Source organism: Meleagris gallopavo, chromosome 10 (assembly GCF_905368555.1).
Source record: "Meleagris gallopavo chromosome 10, MGAL_WU_HG_1.1, whole genome shotgun sequence".
NCBI lineage: Eukaryota > Metazoa > Chordata > Aves > Galliformes > Phasianidae > Meleagris > Meleagris gallopavo.
Genome location: NC_139413.1, coordinates 26994604 through 27018312, shown reverse-complemented (window position 1 = coordinate 27018312; position 23709 = coordinate 26994604). Strand labels below are relative to the sequence as shown.

The window sequence follows — 23709 nt, the reverse complement described above, 5'->3', positions numbered from 1 at the left end:
ACAGCCTTCACCTGTGCTTCCAGGGCTGACCGGGTCCTTTCACCAGGTGCTCAATCAGTGGTTCAGGCTGTGACTCAGTGGTTCCCATAGAAGACTTTTGACAGCATATAAGGAAATGTTGTTTACAATAAGGGCAGTGAGGCAGTGGCACAGGGTGCCCAGAGAGGCAGTTGTGCCCCATCCCTGCAGACACCCAAGGTCAGGGATGGGACTCTGAGCACCGATGGAGCTGTGGGTGTCCCTGTTCATTGCAGGAGAGTGGGACCAGATGGCCTTCAAAGGTCTTTTCCAACTCAAACAATTATCTGGTGCTATGGTTCTACAAAGTGCACTCACAGCCTAACATAAGCAGCTTTCAGAGATTGGGGTGATCGACAGAAGCAGAAAACAGAACCATAAAAGCAGATTTTTGGAAAAAAAAATAAGAAGGATAATTGTACTTTATAAGATCTATTTTTATCTGAAGTAAGAATTTCCTTTTCTCTCAGTAGATTTGGGGTCTGTAAATGGATGTTTTGTAGCTGACTTCCAGCTGCACCAATGCTGGCTATGCTCTACAGAGATTATGCTTGCAAAGACATAACAATTTTTAGGCAATGGGGTTGCGGCCAATGGATTTGACAGGCAGGCTCCTGTATTGCATTTGAACATTGTGAGAGAGAGCCATTCACCATGAGGAGCAGAGACATTTCTCATCCCTACCTGGGGACCAGCACGGTGTCCGGACGAGCCCTGAACATTGCTTTATGTAGGATTTGCTTGGAGAGTCAAAGGGCTGCACTCGTAGGGAAACATCTCAGGTGCCTGAAGTACCATGCTCAGCCTTGCATGGTCCATAATGCCCTCCCAAACTGAGCCTCTGGGTTATTGGGGGTCCCCGTAGCACCATGATGCTTTGTATGGGAGCTCGTTGCCCCTTTTCCCCCATCAACCAAAAGGTGGCTGTGAAAAAACGCCATAACCACAGCAAATGAGTGAGTGTGGACGGGGCATGATTTCTGCATTTGCAGACCATAAAAGGCAGATTTGTGCACACAGAGGAGGGGGAGCAGCCTGCAGAGACACTACAGAAATGGATGTTGGCACGAGCACAACATACTATGGAACAGTTGTGATTTTGTTCTGTTATTCAAGGAGGACTCGGTCGTATCAACCCCTGGACAGTCATAGAATCATTAAGGTTGGAAAAGACCACCAAGATCACCTAGTCCAACCCCAACCCATCCCCACCGTGCCCACTGACCACGTCCCTCAGTGCCACATCTCCACACCCCCCGTGCTGGTGACTCCCCCACGCCCTGGGCAGCCTGTGCCAATACATCACCACTCCTTCCATCCAACCTGAACCTCCCCTGAGGTGAAGGGGAAAAGCTCTTCCTCCCAGCAGAAGGCAGATGGGGCAGGAGTCTCATCCAGCTCGTGTCCCTCTGCAGTTTGGAAAACCCATTGCAAAGTGAGGGCAAGGTCTTCTGGAGGCATTATTCCAGTTTCCCCAGGAACCTCTTCTTTAGCATCCAAACTGCCGCCTCTTTTAAGGGGAGCTGGCAGGCACATGGGTGACGTTCTGCAGTTTCTGCATGGCACACACCACTTTGGGTTGTGGCTGTTAGTGTTGCTTGTATGGAAAAACACAGCTGTGAGTATCCGTAAGCTATTAAGCAGCCTGGAGCTCACCCAGTGCTTCCCCACCTCTGCTCCCTGCTCCTCCTGCCCCTGCTCCGGTCTCTCCCCACCCATGGGGGTTACAGCCAACAGGGATGGGCCGGTCATGGCCTTAAAAAACACATTGCTAGAACTAGACCAGGCCCTGAAAGACTGTAGGGAGCCAAATTTTTGTTGGTGGTGTTTCTCCCCTCCCAGGTTAGCCTTTGAATATGTGACTGCGGGGTCTTGGGCAGTGGGGCCGGTCCGACCTCTGGCAGTGGAATTTCACCCAGCAATTTCTGCAGTGGGAAGAAACCCTCTGAGCTCCTTGTCTGGCTTCAGAAGTAACTCGAAGTGCCTGTGGCATTGATAGATAAACATTCCAAAAGCCCTTAATGAGTCATGACCTCTCCTAAGAACAAGCGGACCCGCCAAGCTTGAGCTGGGCAGGGGAGCGTGGGGACGTGGTGTGGGATGGGCTTGGGACGAGGGACTGAGCATGGGATGTGGGACTGGGGATGTGGTTTGGGGCCAGGAAGGGATGTGGAACTGGGGTGGGATCTGGGGCAGGGCTGCCTCCTACCCCCAGCCGTGACTCAGACCCTCCTGATTCGGGGAGTGGATTTGTCCTCCCGATATATCCCTGTTTGCTTGAAATGCTGCTGTTCCCTTGGGTAAAGGGGGATCACAGAAGTTTTATGTGTTCTCATTTCTCACTTTTGGTTGCATACATTTCATAGGTTCTTTGTTTTCAAAATACCGAGCATGTAAAACCCAGGAGATCAAATGAGGGAACTAATTTGTATTTGGTTTGCTGAAAACCCTTTTGTTTGGTACGTGCTGCCGACCCGCTTGCTCTGCAGGACATGCTCACAGAAGTGCATGAAGCTGTGCATTTCTTTGCTCCTTCCCCCAGCTACCCCCACGGCTTTCATTTTTCAGTACTTTAATCTCAGCCCCGGGGAAATCAGACCAAAGCACAAGTTCAGCTGAATGTCAGCAACCACAAAGCGCTTCCTGTAGGTGCCCAGAGTGCTGCAAAAGCTCCGTGCTCCCATCGCAGCTCAGCTGTAGGGCTGGGGACCGCTCACACAGCGCATGGCTCGCAGCATCCTACTGCTTTCCCCTATCCCTGAACAGGCAATGCCATCCCAGCTATGTGCTGCAGGCGGGCACATGAGGAACATGGAAATCATGTGTGAAGAAACTCAGAACCCCAAACTCTGCGTGCGTTTGCGTTGCACGTGCCGTGTTATCCCAGTGAGGTGTGGGTGCGGTTGGAAGCGGGTTGGGCAGCACAAATCCTGCAGTCCCACAGTTCCCCTTTATCTGCATCTGTGCAAACGGGATGAGTTGCCGGGTTAGAAAAGTAAAAAGAAAAGAAAAGAAGAAAAGAAAAAAAAAAGAAAAAGAAAAAAAAAAAAAAAGAAAAAGAAAAAGAGAAAAGGAACCCAGCGCAGTAAGAAAAGAAGAAGAAGAAGAAGAAAAACAACAACAACAGAAAAGCGCCTTTCACCCCTCCCGCAGCAGCCGCTCCCTCCGGCTCCCTGCCCCGACCCCCTCCCGGCGGATCGCGGTGCCCGGCCCGCCCCCGGCCCGCCCCGGCCCGCCCCGGCCCCGGCCCCGCCGCCGCCGCTTCCCCGGGCCCGGCCGCAGGAGGCAGCGGGGCCGCGGCACCGCCGTGCCAGGTAGGGCCGGGGGGGTATCGGGGGTGCCGAGAACGGGGAGCCCGGGGGTGCTCGGGGAGCGGCGGAGAGCGGGGGGGACTTTTGGGGCGCGCCGGAGGATGCTCCGAGGGGCGCTGGGGGGATGCTGGCTCAGCGCTGGGGGATGCTCCGGGAGTGTCCTTGGGGGTGTCCGGCCGGGATGGGTGCTGGGGAGCGGCGGGGGGGCTCCGGGCGCAGGCGGGACCCCGAGCGTCATTGCATGAGAGCGGAGCTGCGGGCGGCACAGCCCTCCCCAGCCACCCCGCTGCGGTTTTGCGAGCCCCAACCCAGCCAGAACGGCGGCCTCTCCCCATTCCCACAGAAACTCTCCTCGCCGTCGCTCAGAGTGCCCTGCCCGAACTCGCTCTCCCTTACCCCCGATCCACGCGTCTCGCAGGGCCCGTGGGTGCAGTACCCCATACAGACAGAATTGAGCGCTCCCTTCAACTCCCTGAAAGGAGGGTGTAGCGAGGTGGGGTCCATCTCTGCTCCCAAGTAACAGCTATAGGACGAGAAGTGATGGCCTCATGTTGCACTGATGGAGCTTCAGATTGGAAATGGGGAGAAATGTTTTTCTCCAAAAGCATAGTAATGAACTGGCACAAGCTGAGCAGGGAGGTGGTGAAGTTACCATCCCTGGAGGTGCTCCTGGGCCGTGGGGATGTGGCAGTGAGGGATACGATCAGTGGGCATAGTGGAGGTGGGCTGGAGTTGGACTTGATGGTCTTGGATGTCTCTTCCAACCTTAATGACAGTATGGTTCTATGATTTGCGGCTTGCTCAGACTGAATGCTGTGGTGCCACAGCATGGTCAGAACACTGAGGTCTGTGTCCCAAGTATGTGGGGGAGGCATTGGGTGATGGCATAAAGCTGGTCAATGACTTCCAGTGCAATGCAGTAGGCTCAAGGTGGGAAGGTGGCTGCTGTGGGCGCAACGGTCCCCTTCCCTAGGACTGTCCTGAGTGGGGTGGTCTCATTCATCTCATTTCTGGAGGCATGACTGTGAGCCATGGGACATGGTACCTCAAGAAGTGTTTCTTTTTTTGTGATTGAGGAGTGATGAAGCGGCAGCTTTGTCAAAATCACCCCAAAACTGGAATATGAAAGTACGGGATCCTGGTGCTGTGCTTACATGGGCCCCCTCCTTTCCCAGTCTGAGAATTCCCAAATTACTTGTGAACAGCAGTGACGGATCCCAGTGCTGGGGAGAAGCAGGGCTCTCTGGTACAGACTGTACGGATCCCATAGTATCCCACTCTCCCAACCTGGTGCATGTAACGGGACTTGTGTGATGAAGATTTTGTCCCACAAGATTTGGGTTTTGTCCAGTCCCAGGAAATCGGTGACCCTGGCTGGGGCGCGGGAGCGAGAAAGCTCAGCTCCAGCTTTCACATGCAGCCGTCTCTGTGACAAAGCCGTGGGGAGAAACCAGATGCAGAGAGCTCCTTCTTAGCCCATATTTATTTTAGGCCTCGGTGGAATTGATGATTCCGGAGGCTGCGAGTCCTACGCATCTGAGGTTTCACATGAAAATGAAGCCGGACGGAGTTATTGTGGTTATTATGATAATATACTGCCAAAATGAATGGGTTGGTGGAGTCAGTAATGTGAAACAGAGTGGCTCCAGTCCTTTGGATTAGTTTGTTTTAAATCTGTAACTTCAGCCTGTTCCTCTGCTGGGTGTGAGCCTCGGAGAGTGGCATTGTGCAGTGGGGGCTTGCTAAGAAAATGTGGGGAGCCCTCATTGGCTGCTGCCTGCAGGGAGGTGGCACTGAGAAGGGTGGGAGATGGCACATCCATGCCCCTGCCCCCTCAAAGCTGATGAGGTTAGGAAGCTTTGTATGTTGCTGTGGGTTTTTCCAGTCCCACAGACTCTGGGTTACATCCCTGAGCAGGCACTTTTTGCACAAGATCCCTTCTTACTCTCCTCCATCCTTTTCCCCACCCCAGCACTGAGTTCTGCACAGCAAGTGGCTGATGAAGGGTGAGGCAGGAATGCCTCTTCCAAAACCTGGGCTGGGTGGGTCACCTCCACACCCAGCTTCCAAAATACCCAAAGGACCCCGCTGTTTGGTTTTCATTAGGAACCAAGGATTTTTCCAGCCTGGCTTGTGTCTAAGCTTAGGCACATGCATGGAAAGTAAGCCAAGGGTGCACCAAACCCAGGCCATGCTGAGGGCAGCCCTGCTGTCCTAAAATTGCTACCAGCTTTTTGACCACATGGATGGTCTTGGCTTGCCCTAGGGTGAGAAGATGGAAAGCAGCAGCTTGAACGGGGCCAGAAGCCTCCAAAACAAAGGCATTGAAGCAAAAAGAGTAAATCATAGAATCATAGAATACCCCGAGTTGGAAAGGATCATTGAGTCCAACTCCTGGCTCCACAATAGAATCAGAGTGATTAGAATGCCAGAAGAGAGGCGCTTCTGACCTCTGTCTGCTTTCTGACATTGGAGTGCTTTGGATTCATGGTTTCAATTGACGTTTGGATCACCTGGCTCTGGGAAAGGAGACTTCAGGGAAAACATCACAGGTTTCAAGGAATGTGATAAAATCATGAGCATCACCCGAGGTTTTTTAGGACTGTAGCTGGAATGAGCTGAAGGTCAGCTCAACAGAGGTTATCAATGCAAGGGATGAATGTGAGCATTTTCCCGTGCCGGTGAGCCATAAAAGAGGCACAGCTTGGACATCCGATACCTCCCCGTCTCGTCCTGAACTGTCCCTAATGGACACGCTGGCAGGGAGCTCATTGCATTTATTAAACAGCAATAAGCAGCTTTAATAAAATCGGTATCCGCTGTCTGACGGGATGCCTGGAGAGGCTCCTGGATCAGACCCTGGCCGTGATATTTTTGCAGCACTGCTGCTTCGGGACATGGAGGTTTCTAGGATCAGCAGCCAAATCTCAGGACCGAGAAGTTTTCAAACATCTTTTTCTCCTCCTGGAAGGAAGCTCCTTCCAGTGCAGCTCACTGGTTTTCTTCCTTTGCAGTGAAAACACGTTGAAAAGCCCAACAACAACTGTTCCCAAAAGGCTGTGTTCATGTGTTCGAGCGCGGGTGTTGTGCAAGTCTGCAGACCGCTGGATGGAACGCTGCCGTAACCCTTTGGGTACCGGGCATGCTGAGGACGAGCACAGGGCTCCTGCTCTTCTGTGCTGTTTTGTGCCCATCAGCCCCACCAGCACCGAGGAGGGGATGGGATTCTTTCTGTGAGGTAGAACTGCCAGGGATTGGGAAGGACAAGGCGGTGGCTTGGAGCTGCTTGGCACCATCTGGTTCCCATCATCTGTGGGGGCAGCCTTTGTGTGACAGCAAGCAGCTCTCAGCCAGGACTTCTGTCCTCCATGGCACAGGGTATGAGCTGACTGTGTCCCCAGTGTGCAGCACTCTGGCAGGACCACCTGGGGCCATCAGCTGCGGGAAATATGTGCCCTCCTCCTGCTCAGTGGGATGCAGTACACAAAGATCCAGGTCTGGGCACCCACCTCGTGCATTGCACCTTTGCTGTCTTAGATTCATCAAGAGTGGTCAGGCATTGAATAGGGGAGTGATTGAGTCACTATCCCTGGGTGGTGTGCGGATGTGACACTGAGGGACATGGGCAGTAGGCATGATGGGGGTGGACTAGGGTTGGGCTTGGGGAGCTCAGAGGGCTTTTCCAACCCCGGTGATCCTGTGATTCCATGGTGCACCAACCCAGTTGATGTGTTTCGACTCCATTCATTCATTGACTACACTGGAATGCAGAACTGAAGACCTGCAGTCCCATGAGGACTCCATCTGGCCCGGGCTGTAGGTCTGATGTGTGTAACTGCAATAAGGAAATACTCCAAGTAAAAGCTTCCTGCGAGGTCTTTCCTATGGGAAGAAGGAAAGAATTCCTTGAGGCTCACTTTAAAATCAGTGCCGTACAGAAACATATCGGGTTTTGCATCATGCTGCTCCATATAGAGAACAATCAACAAACCCCAAAAAATATGCTCATAAAAGATGTGCAAGAGTAGCTAAAATATGAAAATCTGACCCAAAAGAGTTAAAGTGAGCAGTGAACAAGCTCTGTAGGTTGCTCAGAGCCCTGACCACAGGAGCTGTGGGGAGAGCAGAGCCATGCTGCAGGACAGCAGAGCTCATCCCTCGCTGTTCAAGCACGCGGTGACCCCGGCCTTGGGGAGCACTCACAGGAGCGCTGCTTCCGCTTCTGCCCGTTTCCAGGCTGCCTGCTTCCTGCAGAGGCAAAACCCTTCTGCTTTTTCTTGAAGCCGCATCTGCTAAAATCCCAGTCGTGTAAGCAAAATGAGCCTGACGGAATGCCTGCAGCGCTGTTTTGCAGACATTAAGTGGCTCCATGTGTTTCTTCCCGACTGACACAATCATCGGGATTGTGCTGTTGGTAAGGAGCAGTGCTGGCCCCACTCCGTGCCCTGGGTCCTTGCTGAAAGCCCATCCCCAGACGTGGGCTGTGTGAGGGTGTGGGCATTTTGCCTTGGGAAATGCCAAGTTTTGGAAAGTTCAGTGCTGAGGCTGAGGGTTGTTTCCTGTTGCAAGCCTGGGGGTGTCAGCAATTCTGCACAACCCTGCAGAGCCCCGGCTGTGAGTGCAAGCATATGGGAGCTCCCAGGCTTGAATTCCAAGGTCATTGGGCTGGGGTCACTGGGGTGTCTGGCAGCACTGGGCTGTCCCTATCCTGTCCCCATCCTCGGCCCTGCAGGGCTGCAGAAGGATTCATCCTTAATGCAGAGACCTTCTGCGGCTGCTAATGAGGATGCTGCCTCTTAATTGAGGCAGCTGCTGGTGTGTCCCCGCCAGGCGCCAGGCACAGAAGCTGATGGATGTGCTCAGCCCGCGAGGTGCAACGTGCAGGAAGCCAGCCGGGACACAGCGAGCAGCACCAGGTATAATAGGAACTGTGGTGTTAATCATTGACCGTCTCTTAAATAATGTTTCTGATAGGGGGGACAGCCCCAGAGCAGCACTAGGTGTTTTTGTGAAAAAGAGAGACCTGCTGTGAAGAGTGGCTCATTGCATGCAGCAGGCTCGGGCTGTCCTCGGGAAGGTCACAGGAGATCGATGCTTTGGTTTGCTGGAAAATGAATCCCTCTTTCGTGCTCCTTATCATAAACTTGTGTTTGCTTTTCCAGCAAGGTCGCTGGGGTGCTGACCAATGTCCCAGCAGCAGGCTGGGGACTGGGAGGGATCCTGAGCTCTGCAGGAGGTATGAGAAGTAGTGGGACAGCTGCTGTCCTGATGTTGGTTGTCCTTCTGCAATGAGGTGCCAGCGTGTTGCTGCAGTGCAGGAGGAAAATGACAGAGCTGAAAAAGATGTGGTGTTGTAGCTAATGAGATTGCGTTACTGCGCTGCTCCGCGGGGTGAGTTATCTGCTTGGGTGCTGTCACAGGGTTAAATGCTGTTAATTCAAAGTCACCAGCAAGATGCTTGCAGGGAAAGAAAGCCGTGTCTTCTATCTCTCGGTTATTTGCTTTGAAAATTTGTTGCTCTTGGCTCTGCTGCTGAGGCGAGTGAGGGAGGGAGCAGCAAGAAACAGGGGAAGGGAGGGAAGGGTTAAAGAAACAGTACCAGGCATGGCTATAAGGCAGCACTGGACACTGAGGGGCAGGCAATTAGGTGCCTTCGGTCTGTGCTGCTGCCTTCCTGCTTATTTGCTTCCCCGGTTTACCTTTCTGTATATATATTTATGGCTGACTTGTGAACAGAAATGCTGCTCAGACCTGGACTGATCCTCCCCTAAAAGCTAAAATTCAGCACTGCAGCATGTGTTAATGCTGGTGTCCTTTGGGTTATGCAACATGGGAAGGGGCAGGACATACAAAACCCAGCCCAGCTCAGCACAGTGGGGGCTGCAGGACAGAGACTTACCAGAAAGTGCTGTCCTCCCTCAAGCCTTGAGCAGGGGTTCTCAGAGCTGGGAGGTGAGGGCAGGGACTGTGCACGAGGCCATCGCCGTGCGTGAGGACTTGAGGACACTGCTGTGCATGAGGCAATTTTGGAGTAGGTTGGTCGAAAGGGAAAAGTGACAGCATCAGTTTGGACTGCAGAGTTGGGACCCAGCCAGCTCATAAACGAACCAATTAGGTGTAATTATCTAGATATTAAAAAACATCTTATTGCCTGGCTTTCTTTTTTCCCCTCCCTCTAAATAAATGACTTAGAAGAGTGAAATGTAACTGGTCGGACTGTAGCTGGGATTCATAATTGCTCTATAATTGGCTGTAATTGGAAAATAAAAAAAAAAAAAACATTTGAAGGAGAGGTTAGTGTTCATTTTGGCACATGCTGTTTGTTGGCAAAAGGAAACAGAATTGCCTTCTGTAGTGAAAGTGTGGTTAATTTGGCCGAGGTACTGCAGCGGGCTGAGCTGGAGGAGGTGCCAGTCCAGAGGTGTTGGGAGCACCAATGTTCTCTGCAGTGGTGGCCCTACAAGCTGGGTATAAACTGGCAATGAACTTGTTTGCCCTAATGAAGAAACTAATTGTTTCTTCGAAAGGTTTTGATCCCTCAAAGCATTCATCCCTTGGTAACAATACAGCAGGATGTGACTGTGTTTTCCCTCTGGTCTTTGTTGTAGTTAATACGTAATTAAAAAATGTTGCAGTTAAATAGTCATTTCAGTGCTTCTAGAAGGGAAAAGCAGCAGCACTTCTCTATTCCATGTATCCTTATCTGTACTGTGGATCCATTTATCTTGCCATTTCCATATGAAGAAAGCTGAGATACAAAAGACAAAAATAAGAAAGAGAATTTAGAAGACGCAGAGCAGAGAAGAGCAGGGAGCAGAGCTGCTTCTGAGCCTGAGAATGAGCAAGTAGTCTCTGGGACAGTTCTGCTGGGAGAAGCTGCAGAACTGAAAACAGGAAGAGCAGCATGACCACTGTTAGATAAGAATGGTGTTGGGCGAAGCGAGGGGCAAAGGTGGGCTGCAGCTCTGGATGGGGAGCTCTGGAAGTTCAGCCAAGTGCTAAAGCCCTTATGAAGGCAAAATATTAAAAGCAGCCAATGAAGTCAGACCCTGACAGTTTGATCCATTAGGTGAATGTGAGCAGGATTCTGAAATGAAGAGTCCCAATGTCCTTCCCAGCAGCTGGGCAGGCTTGGTACAGACCGTGCTGCGTGTGCCTGCCTTGAAAACCTGTTGTAGCTCAGGGATCACCTTGGAAGATAAGACTTTGAGCTGCTGTCAGATGTGGCCAGGAACCACATCAGATACTTGAAGGAAAATCTTAACAGAAAACCCCACTTTTGCAGCCAAACCCAGCTGTAGTGCTGAGATGTTCCATGAGAACGAGCTACCTGGGAGCTGGCTGTTCCTGCTGACAAAGGAGCCACTGATTCCAGCACGCCTAGAAGCGCTGAGCAGCCCAGCCAGGCTGCAGAATGTGGGAAGTGAGGGGATCCTGTGGGAACCTTTCAATGGACTCGGTTCAGATCATGGGGTATTTTTAAATTAAAAATATTTGTTTATTTTTTTCCAAGAGTGATCTGGCTCATCTGCCCCAGTGTGTCAGAGGATGGGACACTGACAGCCTGAGCAGAGCACACCATGGAGAAGACAGATGGTATGGATGGTTCTTTGCTCATTTATTTCTTGAAAAAAAAAAGAAAACCATATAAGCCCTGAAGTCATTTCCTTACCAGAAAAACAGTAAATTAACTATTTTCTATAGATATGTTCTTCTAGAACAAGGAGACCAAATTGCATCATTTGTGCGTTACCTAAACCACAGCAAAGCCTCTGTGCAGTTCTTGGAGCCATGCACAGATTTACCCTCCCATCACTGGCAGACCTGCTCCTGCTCTGCTCCTGGCTCTGCCTTCACAACTGGCTTCTCAGCAGGGTGTTTTCCCTTTATCATTCTCATGATCTCAGGCAATTTTGGGCTTCCTCAGTGCAGCGCTTCTGCAATTCACCTCTGGAGAATCAGGTCTGAACTTGGAGGTGCAGCATCTCCATGAGCATTATGGTGAGGAAGCACACCCCTGGTCTTGTGGTGGCCTGTAGGGCAAGGAGCCAGTCTTCATTAAATTAGCAGGTCATTAGGCTGCTGTGCCTAGGGTTTGCCCCTAGAACTGTGGCCAAGGATGGGTTGAGGTCGGAAATGAATGGGCCGGATGAAGGAAGTGGTAACATTTCCCTCCTGCTCTAAACCTCTATTTCATTTTTCTGTTTGCTTTTGATCTACCAACATTCTGTCTTTTTTCCTTTCCCTGTGGTTGTTTCAGCAGCTGGCCAGCCACCCCTGCCCAATGGGGATGGGGAGCAGCCCCGCAGCCTCCCCTACTCCTTGGAAACACCGTACGGCTTCCACCTGGACCTGGACTTCCTCAAGTACGTGGACGACATAGAGAAAGGGAACACCATCAGGAGGGTCCACATCCACCGCAAAGCCAAGCAGCCCAAATTCAGCACTCTGCCCCGAAACTTTAGCCTGCCCGAGAACGGCTCCCATGGCTACGCAGCCTCTGCTGGGCCTGGCTGGCCAGCTGCCACGTACCGTGCACAGCGCAAGGCGTCCCTGGGGGCAGAGGAGATATCGCGGGCCCCGCTGCCCGGCGAGGAGCCCAGTTACCGCAGGAAGGCTCTCCTGGCCGAGACGCGACGGCACGCTGAGCTGCTGCACTGTGAGGATGAGCTCAGGGGGCGGCCGCAGCTGCTGCGGGCATCCAGCCTGCCGGCAGCACTGCCACCTGGCCGGGCCCCGGCCGGCGATGGCTGTGTGCCATGTCCCCTCCGGCCCAGTGACAATGGGAGCTGCCCGGAAAGCACATTTCGTCCCATGCCACGTTCACCTGATGGCATCGCCTCGCTGCCATCTCCCATGTTGAGTCCTGGGGCAGAGTTGGCCTTGCAGCCAGGGAAAGGTAGCCTTGTGCGGGACGTCCCCAAGGAGAGGGCGCAGCCCCTGTGGCAGGGCCAGCACTCTGCCGTTCAGCTACAGGTGGTGGTGGAGAGCCGGGGTGAGGAGGGTGATGCCAGCGATGCCACCAATGGGAGCACCCTGGTCTCAGTCTCACCAGGTACCCTCCCGCTTGCAGATGAAAGCACAAGCCATGGGAAAGCAGGGGGAAGCGTAAGTGAAATTGCTGTGAATGTGCTGAAGGAAAGTAAGGACAGGTGTGCCCGTGCCCAAGAGAAGGAGGAACGGGGAGGAGATGCAGGAGAGTCCGGTGGGATTGCTGCATTGAAGCAGCACATCGCTGCGCTGGAGGAGCAGCTGGACAGGAAGAAAGAAGAGCTGGAGCAGATCAGAGCAGTGCTGAAGCAGCAGGATCATAAAATCAAGGAAAAGGAGAAAAGCATTCAGTTACTGGCCAGCTCCAAAGCCCAGCTGGAGGAGCAGCTGTGCCAGGAGAACACGCGAGAGGACGCGGTGTCTTCCATGCGGCGTGGCAGCATGCTGCAGTACAACGATGCAGCAGTGAACACTGAACTCTCGTATGTGAATGGCTCCAAGCAAGTCCACGATAAGGGCATCAATGTAAATATCCCACTTTCCACTAAATCCATAGGATGTGGCATCCGCAGAGCAGACAGTGGAAACTTGCTGGCAGCGGAGCTGAGTGCTCAGGGATGGGCTGATGTTGGCACCCGTGGTGGTGGAGATGGACACTTTGCCAAGCTCTCAGAGACTGAAGCTGGCCTGGAGCCTGGCCTTCATGCCCCGGGCTTCACCGAGCTGAAGATCAACGAGCAGCTCAGTGACGACAACCAAAACCAAAGGAATAGCTGTGACACCCAGAGTCTCGCTGCTCATGCGGTGGCTGCGGAAAGTTATCGAACAAAAAGAACTGGCTCAAGTGCAGGCAAAAACGAGGCAGGCTTTGGCGAAGACAAAACTGAAGATGGGATGGGAGAGGAAGGTCTCCCTGACCCCAAAGATTTCCCTGCTGTTGACCCCATAGGCCAATACGTAAAGAAAATCCAAGAGCTGCTGCAGGAGCAGTGGATGTGTTTGGAGCACGGCTACCCTGAGCTGGCGAGTGCTATCAAACAGCCGGCCTCTAAGCTCAGCTCCATCCAGAACCAATTAGTTAATTCCTTAAATTCATTGCTGTCTGCCTACTCTTCGCAGAGGCCGGCAGATAAGGAGAATTCAAACACGCACTATCAGCAGTTGGGTAAATAACATTGGCATAGGTTTCAACATGTCCGACCGAATCTCTTGCCAACTGATGGAGTATTGGACAGGTGCAGTGTGGTGGAGCTCAGTGGGGTGCTAGTATCAGAGAGATTGGGAATAGCCCCTCCTCAGAATATGTCTTTGAGAAAGGCAGATCTCTACACATCATAAGCTATACAATCTTAAAATAAAATTAAATAAAACTCGTGTAAGAGCTAATAAAGCTGTGACTCATTTATACACAAGATCATATCCAAAACTGGACATATTTGTGGCTATTCCATCAAATAATAACCTCGCTTGCTATTCCTCTCAATTGGATGTCTTAATTTGAAAGAACACAGGGATCAGATGTTCATCTGGGGTAAATTAGCATAAAGTTCAGCAGAACCAAAACCAATTCAAGCTGACCAAGCAGCTAGACTGGAACAGACCTGTCCCTAGTCACACAGCTGTTCAGCTAGAATAATTATATGGTGCTGAGAATCATAGAGTCATAGAATGGCTTGGGTTGGAAGGGACCGAAAGAATCATCAAGCTCCAACCCTCCTGCTGCATGCAGGGCCACCAACCTCCATATCTGATACTAGAATCTAAAACCAAATCCCTGTTCACTGTCAGAAGGACTTTGCAAATAGATAAGTGACCCGTTACACGCAATACGTAGAGAGGCTATTCAAACTCTGATGGGAAGATTTATCTGTGTAGTAATATAGGAGAGGTTGTAATGTTAGTACTGAAAAAAAAAGATAAAACATTATAACATTATTACAAGAGTAAAGCCTGCTTATATTCACAGAGCACATTTGTAATTCCCAGCTGTATGTTTTGTATTCACAGCCACTTGAAGATGTTTGAGACCTATATGGTAAAGGTGGCAGGGCAGGTTCAGACTGTGGCTGGGTGCATCAGCATTTTTGCAAGGCATAAAGAATCCTTTAAGATGAAGTAAAAAGATGCTTACAGTTATGATTTCTAGTTTGTTGCTACAAGTTGGGAATGATCACTGATAATTATGGCACATCTGCTTAATTAATCTATTATTTTGTATTTTGCTAGAAACCTCACCAACCACAAGTCTTAAATCTATCATGAAAAAGAAAGGTTATGGCTCCCATGCAGGAGGCAATGGGACCAAAAAGAATCTTCAGTTTGTTGGGGTAAATGGTGGGTAAGCATCCGTTACAAAAATCAAACTGTCTTTAATGTGTAATGCCCTCTGTATTGCTGAAGAAATTCTTTTTCTCCTCTTTTCCTCTCAAAACCTTTTAATTAAAAGGCCATTTGAAATGGAGCCTCTTTCCTCCCTTCTTTAACCCAGCACTGTAGTAACCCTGCAGACAGGCCCAGGATGCTGGTGCTTTCAGGGCAGTGAGGGACATCCCTGGGGACTGATACTCTGTGCACACCAAACTCCTGGGGCTTCTTCCTCCAGATCCCAGCTGGGTCTGTGGAAGGATTCACGCTAACTGTGTGGGGTTTGGAGGAGGCCAGCTCTGGCTGGTGGGTGCGCTGCCACTAAGTTGCCTCTGCAACGGCCAACAAAAATTGGGCCAGGAACAGAGAAAAGGCCATTTCTATAAATGAGGACTTACCGAGGTGGGAGGGAGACCCCTATGTCAGTTGTGCTTTGATAACCATTCCCTGTGTATCTAGTAGCTAATTCAGTTTGGCTTTTAAGCTAACTGGCTGCAGCAACATGTGCTTTACATGTGTTTCTAAGAGCAGCATGTGCCCCTGTCCTACCAAGGAATACTTGGTACTGGAGAGGGCAGAAGGCATTTTGCTTTCCCTGCGTGAAGCTCAGTGTGCAAGTTTGAATGCTAGTTTCTGCTCATCTATGCTTCTCCACCAGTTTCCAGCTCTGCAGCTACTGCTCTTGGCTTTACTTGCTCCTGTTGAGTAGCGCTTCTCCTAACAGCCACTGAAATGGCACAGTGCGTAGCAAGCAGAGGAGTCCTGGCTAATGTCAGAATTGTTTTAGGTTCGTCACAGCTGAATGCATTCTCACAGAAGATACTTTTGATATGAATGCTTTCAGACAACCACAAGAGGTCTCTCTAGCAGGGCTGCTTGAATGGTGGACTCAAGTCCATTGGAGCTGCACGCATGTTTTTGTTGGCATACTGCCTGTCTTACCTTGCCACAGAGTCCACGTAGTCCCTGAAGTAACCTTCCATGCTGCTAATTGATTGCTTCTATCATGCTCCTGCTGGTTGAGGAAGCCAAAAAAGACTAACCCTAGGTCTGGCTGTACATTTGTAACTTGCAAATCACTCCGGGCTTCATTCAAGGCCCATTGGAGTCAGCAGGTGTCTTCAATGAGTCTTGGCCAAGCCTTGCGTTTGTTGGTGGGGAAGGAGTGAATAACATATGGTATCCCCAAATAGCTATGAATCAACTTCAAGTGAAGACACAAGTTGTGAAGACAGCCCGTCAGATGGGGACGCAGAGAGTGACACAGAGAGAGGAGCTGGTGGTCTGGAGCCCACAAAAGAGCAAGGTGGAGGTGGAAGCGAGGGAGCTTCATTTGGGACCTCTTTGCAGGAGACACAAAAAGATGATGACCTGCAGGAACCTGGGGCAGAAGCAGCACCTTGCACTCAGCGCAAGGCTGACAGGTAACCAGAAAGCCAAGTAGCAGTTGTGTTTCCCATAACGTTTCTGAACCCACAGGACATACGGCGCTGTGTTCGGTCACCCCCACGGGGTTGGGGACAGCGCTTTGTGTGCTCAGAGGAAAGGCAGTCCTTGGCTTCCATAGGCACTGGAAAAGACTTTAAAGAGCGAAATATTTTTGTAGTTATTCCACAATCTAGTGGGGATTGATCGTGGAAAAGGTGGAGTGAGTCATGTTTGGTGAGAATTAGCTCATTTCTCTCTCCTCAAGTAAACTTTTTAAGTCAAGTCCCTTGCAGATTCAGGGATAAAAATTCTTTTTCCAGCTTTGGGATTCTTGTAAAAGATGAAGTTCCTCCAGATCAGGGTCTCTGGACTTAAAAACTTAGAAAGGTGCTTGGCTGTGTACCTAAAATCTTTTTCAAGTCAGTGGGACAAATTATATCCATGAAGTTAAGCGTTTAAACAAGCATTTAAAATATTCTGACCTAAACTGCACATTATCCCTCTTTCTTCAATGCCACTTACAAGTTCTGCTTCATGATAGACTTATCAAAGTATTTTCCCTTTAGATGCAAACCCTCTGAAGATTTCCTCGCTGCCTGCCAGCTGCTCAGCCAGCACCTCTCTGAAATAAGGACCACGAGTGACCAGCATCTGGTACAGATATTTTTCAATCAAATTCCAACTGCAGTACCCACTCTCTGTTACTTTCGATGGATAAGATTGTCCTAATGTTGCACTGCAGGCTGTGCCCTGCCATGCTATGGCCAGCTAGGTAAGGAGATGGGACAAGATGGAAAAAGGAGATGAAAGCTTTTTCTGCTTACTCATTCACATCACCACAAGAAATTCCTTTCCCCCTCAGTTAGAACAGCAATCACAAAACCACAAGCTGAATACTGGCTGGAGGAAGCCAGCGTGCAGGACGAGGAGTTGGGGTAGCAGCAGGTTTGCAGGATGACAACACATCTGCTCTCCTGGAGAGGGACCTTAGCACTGCTCTTCCAAATCCATGCTGTGCATCATTTTCTCTCCTATTTTTCTCCATCTGAACATCAAGCAAAGGCGCTCATCCCCTCTGAGAAATGGCAGTGCAAATATAGTTGCAGAGAGACTCCAAGTGACTAATCAACTCTAGTGGCTGCTTTAAGCTTTAGTGATGTTTGGCATTTTTTTTAGGGTGATGCTCCCCTGAGGTGCTTTGCTACATCAGGGGGAGAAGAAGAGCATCCAAAGCACAGTCCATGCTATATGGAGGAAGGTAGCAACTGCAGCCTAGCTGCTCCAGAGGCTGCTGGAGGACAGCAATGGCAGGGCCAGTGGTTACTGTGGATATGAGATGGGAGAGCAGTTTGTATGTGTATCATTGCTTTTATTTGGGTAAGAGGAATTCCTTTGAGAGCTAGTTTGGCTTAGGGATAGGTACTCACTGAGGATTCAGCATGCAATAGGAGGGCAGGCAGGGTGCCAGGCTCACCCGCAGCCCAGGGGTAACACTGACATTGGTGTTCACAGCGGCACGTCCTCAGCACCGTCTGCCAGGAATGGTTCCGGGTGTCGAGTCGCAAGTCCTCCAGCCCTGAGGTGGTCACGGCCTATCTGCAGGCACTGGGCACCATCCAGCCGCAGCTGCTGGAGGCAGTGGTCAACATGGCCGACAGGAATGGCAACACGGCTCTTCACTACAGCGTTTCCCACTCCAATTTCACAATTGCAAAACTCCTGCTGGATACAGGTAGGAGCAGCAGCTCTCTGCTGAGCAATGGCTTTGTTGGGTACGGGTGTGGAAGTTGTTTTGTGCAGCTCTCCCAGCGGGGCCGTGGTGGGCAGAGCCAGGCCATGGGGTCCATCAATGATCCCAGATGTAGCAAATGGTGAATGAGAGCCCAGGCCCTCCCAGGAAGTCTAGTTGGGAGCAAAGCAAGATGGGTCAGAGACAGGATTGGGAACCAACGTGCAATCGTGTAGGTTGACATCCAGTAGACTGGTGTGGAGCTAAGGTCTATTGAGGAGACACAGCTGAGCTAGAGACCAGCACCCTCCCATGTAGGTCAGCTGCAGGCCCATAAGTATGCATGAGGGTCTCAGCTGAGGCTCATCAAGGGCATTAAGGCTCATTAGTGTTCAGGGCTTTGGGAATGGCTCAGAGTAACTGTGGATGAGGGGTTCCCCTGGGATGGAGCATGTGCTATTCAGCCCAGCCAGTGGCTCCCACAGTTTCTTGTAGCATCCAATGGCACGTTGTGGCTTGGTGAAGGAGGCTCAGACCCCTGGTAGCATAAAAAACCCCACAGCACCACAGGAAAATTGCATTTTAAACTATTGAACTTTCAGCTCACGTGACAAAGAAAGGGACTTTCAGCTGAGATTATACTGAGGGGAAAAATGCACGCATTTTCAGAAAGAATAGGAACACTTTGGCCTCTTTTCATGGGCAAGACAATCTGCTAAATGTTAGGAAAATGGCATATTATCATACACATCTATGCAGCTATTGTTGCTGCTGCTTGCAGGCAGCCCCAGGAGCCTGCCCTGCCCCGGATCACGGGAGCAGCGTGCTTCTGAAGAGCGTTTGCCAGTGGGATCCTTGTAGCTGGAAACTGGCCCTTCAAGCTGAAATTAAACCAAATAGAGCACTTGAGACCAGCACGAGGAAGAACTCCTAGAGTAAAAAGCACTTTTTGCTGTGAAATGTGTCTGTGTCTTCAGCGATTAACTGTAGAGATACTTGGTGGTGTGCTCAACAATGGGACCATCTTCACCTTTCCACTGCTCTCTCGCTTTAGGAGGTAAAACAAACAGCTCTAGGCCTGGGGGCTGTCCAGGGCATAAATCATACCATATCTTTTAGGGAGATATAATTTGATTATGGTCATCAAAGTTAATTGAGTTGATCTCAGAAACTATAATGAAGCAACATATAGTACCAAAGCTTGTTCAATGCCGTGCTCACAAGACCATTAATTAATAGATATTTAATGCAGATAAGGCTCGGTCCTGTATAACTATGGGACCTCCCGCTGAGTTTCCTCATTTCTCAGTCAGATCCTTCCCCTCAGCAAGGCAGCACTGCTGGCCTTTCAGCCACAGCCACCTTCCCCTTCCTCACGCACTTCTTTGTTCTCCTTCCCTCGGCTCCCTCCTTGCTGGGCTGAATCCTGCTTGTCCCTCTGCATCCTCTGCCAGGGGTCTGCCGCCTAGACCTGCCAAACCAGGCGGGCTACACGGCCGTGATGCTCACCCCGCTGGCGGCTGCTGAGACAGATGAAGACATGGCTGTGGTGATGAGGCTGCTGAAGGAGGGGGACGTCAATGTGCGAGCCGCTCAGGTGTGTTGGGTGAAGGGCAGCCTGTCTATGGGGATGTACGTTTGGCAAAAACGTTCCCAAACCCAACCTCTGGTCCATCTGTGTGCAACCGCAATGGCCAAATTCCTGTTAGTCCCACAGCTATCTGGGCTGGAAGAAGAGATGGGATCTTCATTGAGGGTTTGGTGAAATCAGAGCGAATGCAGCACCAGTTCGGACTGTGGCTGTGAAAATGAGGGAATAACGTCCCCCTCATGTCTCCGGGAATATCTCAGGGGATGTAATTCTACCACGGCAGGCGGTGGGTGGGAGTTGCTGCTTCCCAAAAATGACAAGAGCAACCCCAGCAGAACTGCAGAGTGCCCACACCACAGCTCCCTGCAGCACCAGGTGAGAGCCGGGTGAAAGCTAAGGACTGTAAGGAAGGTTGAACATTTTGCAAAATCCTTTTTCTGAGCTGAATAGTTCAAATCTGCAGCCCAGGGAGGGGAGGTTGGGGCAGCCATTCTGTTGTAGATTCACACACCTGTCCCCGAGATAGCAGTGCCCTCATCCAACCAGCCAGCAGTTAGTGCTGAAGAGCCCAGGAGGATGATACGCTGTAAAGGACTGATCTGAGCTGTGTGTTCTGCAGGGAGGGCAGACGGCCCTGATGCTGGGGGTGAGCCACGAACGGGAGGCCATGGTGCGGGCCCTGCTGGCCTGCCAGGCCGACGTCAACCTGCAGGACGAGCAGGGCAGCACGGCGCTGATGGTGGCCTGCCGGCAGGGCAGCACCAACATGGTCAGGCTGCTGCTGGCCCAGCCCGGCTGCCAGCTGGCGCTGACGGACAAGGTGAGGTGCGCTCAGGCCCTGCACAGCCTGAAGCCAGCTGCACTTCACGTGGCATGGTTCGGCTGAGTTGACTGAGGCCAGACTGCCTGCTTTGGGCCTGATGAACGTGGCTAGGCTGTGTGCTGCTCACATCAATACCACCTGTCCCTCCTGCAGGACGGAGACACAGCGCTGGCCATTGCCCAGAGGAGCGCCCACGAGGACATCGCTGCACTGCTGCACAGCGCCCAGCACGGCCCCAGCGACTGAACCCAGCATGGAGAAGGCAGAGAGGGAGAAGGGCAACCACAGCTGGGGTCATTTCCCCTCATTAACCCACTTCTGTACCCGCATTGCCACAAACGGCTCAAATTCTGTTTTGCAGAGTTAAGTTTCTGCACTGCCCTCTGTTAACCCTCGCTGCACAGCCCCAGTGGGACAGCAGCCAAACGGAAGGAGCTGTTCCAGCCTTCGCCAGGGGCTGCCCTTTTAATCTGGCACTTATCTGTATTGCATTTAACTTGTAATTTGTGTCCTAATATTTATTATTAGCTCTCCCCGATGTAGTAGGAGGCAGCAATTGTTCATATAGGAAACAACAAACACAACAATCCGATGCATTACAGAAAGTATAACATCCTATTTATGTTTGCTCATGCAGGCCTGATGTAAGAATTAAAAATTAATGCTGTAGGAAATTATTTGAGTACAGCAGACATTGTTTTGCCTGGACTCAGAATTACCATATGGCTCTTATTTTTTCTAATTAAGTTCGAGCTGATGGGAAAACGAAGCCCACTGGTTTGCATAGAGCCCACTCTCTGAGCATGGGCAGGGATTTAGCACAACATCCTCACCCCTGCTAAGAGCAAATCTCTTTTTTTCAGCTGATGTGTTGGTGTCTGCTTTGTTTGCTTTCCTTCCACCATGTCTTTAGGTGGAAGCACTCACCCCGCAAAACACCCACCTGCCTGTTTTAACCCCATCCCCCAACACAGTTACCTCCCCCACATATGAATAAACCCACGTTAAACTTTGACCTGTGTTTGTTGTTGTTCCTGCTACCCTTGGCAGGCCAAAGGGATGGACAGACAGACCTCCAAAAGCAGAAGAGCCTGGAAGAGAGCCCCTCGCACACTGCACCCATACACACACGCTCCATTAAATCACTTTTTAGCTGCTTCTGTCCTCACAGCCTCCGGATGTTTGTTTTCATTCCTTGGCCCCAGAGTTCCTTCTTTCCCCTCAAACCATCTCCCCCAGGGATTGCTCAGCCTGGGATATACTCCCGGAGCAGCAGCAGCAGCCCAAGTACTATGGAAAATATGGCAAAACTCATACAAACAGTGCTGGGCCCCTCGGAGCAGCTCCCATGTGGCAAATTACCTGTGGGGTTTCAATACCACCAGAGCCAGTGAGCCCAAGTTTCTCTATTTTGATATCATGGTGGAAATCAAACTAAATATAGCCAAGCAAAAATACATCCCCAGCACGAACTCTGAGCAGTACAAATGGAGACAATTAACTCACAGCAAGAAAAGAAATTAATCTAACAATCGTTGAGGCTCACCAGTGAGGAGCTGATTAGCTACAAAGGGAAAGAATGGTGAGAGTTCAACTGCTTAGGATTTTTCCACTCTCATTATGGGCACTTAGAGTATGTCTCTTCCTTCGGGGAGCAAAGACCCGAACAGCCTCATCTGGAGCATCTCCATAGCCTTTGGAGCCATGCTGCTCCACAGCCCTCAGGATTGCAGTAGGACTGGAAAAAGTGGGTGGCTATCAGCAATTTGCTCTTTTTTTCTCACGTATGGATGACCCTTGCAGAAAGCCCTCCAGCACTGCCTTCGTCCCAATGCATGTGAGTCCAGGAGGTGTCCTGGGGACACCAGGGTCATCAGTCCCAGGTCCCCATGCACAGGGGGATGGTGGCACCCAGAGGGGGGTGCCAGTGGAACAACAAAGCTCCTGCAGGGCTCAGGGACCAATGCACCGGGGCTGTGCTTGGGTTGCGAGGTGGCATCCAGAAATTTGGGGAGGCGAAGAACCCTGCATTGCTGTGATACTGGTCCCAAGACACGTGAGGAATGGAAGCTCCCCGGCCACAGGCTTCATCTGCACCGTAAGGGTGCAGACAATTCCTGGCTATCGGCTCAAGACCATAAATCTTAGGAAAGGGCTGAAATCACCGCAGCACTTTGCTAACATTGTCCAGGCTGCCGTCGATGTTGCAGTTGGCTGCTGTTAGAGCTGAGCTCATTCCCAGTGCTGCGGCCTCCAGCTCTCCTCCTGCCTCCCAGCACAGCGGCACGGGGCGAGAGGCGGCCCCAAAAAGGGACACAGTGAGAGCAGAGCACCTCACTCCGACCTCGGTGCTGTTAATTCAATTACAGGGCAGCTGGCAGGCGTGCCTTGGCTCAGCTCCTCTGGCCTCCGCAGGCAGCAGCTGGGTGCTGGGAAAGGCAAAAATCCGAGTTCCAGGCACAGGCATCCCGAAGTGCCTCACCCCCAGAATCACTGCAGCTCCATGCTAAGCACGCAGGAACTGCCCAGCAGCAGGTGGGATGCTGGCGGTGGAATTCAGTATTTAATACATCTGGGGGAATGAGCCTCTCGGCACAGATTATTTTTTGCTGCAGGGGAAGGCGTTGAGGCTGGGAGTCCTGGGCCACGTGGGCTGAAGGCAGCAGAAATGGAATATTTTGTCAATTGCTCCATCTAGTGACATTTCAGCAGAAAATGCCACGGGACAGCCGGGCTCACAGCCCCACGCAGCACGGACCCAGGAGGCTTTCCTTGTGGGGTCAGGGTGGACGTGTCACCTCCCTGCCACCTCCTGGCACAGGAGCAGCAGCCAGGAATGCGGGGAGGTGGGATGCGATCAGGAACAGCAAGCGAAAACACAGAGGCTTTCTTAAAACTTGAAAATGCTCATAGGGAATATTGGTTTGAGGGCAGATGTTTCTGTTTAAGAACCTGCAGTCACCCTTTGAGACAGATAAGTACAACAAATGATGCAAAGGCTGCAAAGATGAAATTCCATTTCCAAACTTGCACCCGCGCAGCTGAGCTGCAGAGGACAGGCTGCTGTGCTGCTGAGACCCACAGCTCAGGGCACGTCCTGCACAGCCAGTTCTAGACACACCACCAACACCAGCCATGTGCAGGGTGAAGGATCAATGAAGGGGAAGAGGCCAGTTGTTCCATTCAAAGCACAACCAAAGCACGTTTTTCAGAAGAATCCTATCACCAGGCCTTCAAGGCCTCTTTGCTTTTGTTTTTACCTCCTCCTGGTGGCAGCTTGCTGGTGAGGCAATGCAGTACTGCAGCCTTGCGTTGTTTCTTAGGGCGTGATGGAAAGTAGAAGCCGTGCTCAGCATGCGTGCATTCAGCCCAGGGCATCCTAGCCAGGCATAACAACCCCGTGTCAACATGGCTTCCATTGGTCCCATTACTCTGATGAGGATGTAACTTTTAA

At 51.3% G+C, this 23709-nt stretch overlaps 1 protein-coding gene across 6 annotated transcripts; it reads left to right on the top strand.

Annotated features, from left to right (window-relative positions):
* Window positions 1–3186: 3186 nt before the first annotated feature.
* Window positions 3187–21268, top strand: KANK4 (KN motif and ankyrin repeat domains 4). 6 transcript variants are annotated; one of them, XM_085231944.1, is made up of 10 exons: window positions 3187–3332; window positions 10843–10925; window positions 11593–13485; window positions 14547–14658; window positions 15878–16108; window positions 16679–16766; window positions 17625–17844; window positions 19296–19438; window positions 20052–20252; window positions 20409–21268. In XM_085231944.1, exons 2-10 carry the CDS (start codon window positions 10910–10912, stop codon window positions 20499–20501), a joined length of 2997 nt encoding a protein of 998 aa, XP_085088070.1. In that variant the 5' UTR covers window positions 3187–3332; window positions 10843–10909; the 3' UTR covers window positions 20502–21268. The 6 variants fall into 6 exon arrangements, with proteins under 6 accessions (XP_085088070.1, XP_085088069.1, XP_085088071.1 ...); XM_085231943.1 differs by having other exon boundaries at window positions 11590–13485; XM_085231945.1 differs by lacking the exon at window positions 3187–3332 and adding an exon at window positions 7969–8245.
* The last annotated feature ends 2441 nt before the right edge of the window (window positions 21269–23709 follow it).

Coding starts and splice junctions, on each gene's coding strand:
- KANK4 (XM_085231943.1), top strand. Junction 13,486..14,546: donor CACGCACTATCAGCAGTTGG/GTAAATAACATT, acceptor GTATTTTGCTAG/AAACCTCACCAACCACAAGT. Junction 14,659..15,877: donor TTTGTTGGGGTAAATGGTGG/GTAAGCATCCGT, acceptor ATCCCCAAATAG/CTATGAATCAACTTCAAGTG.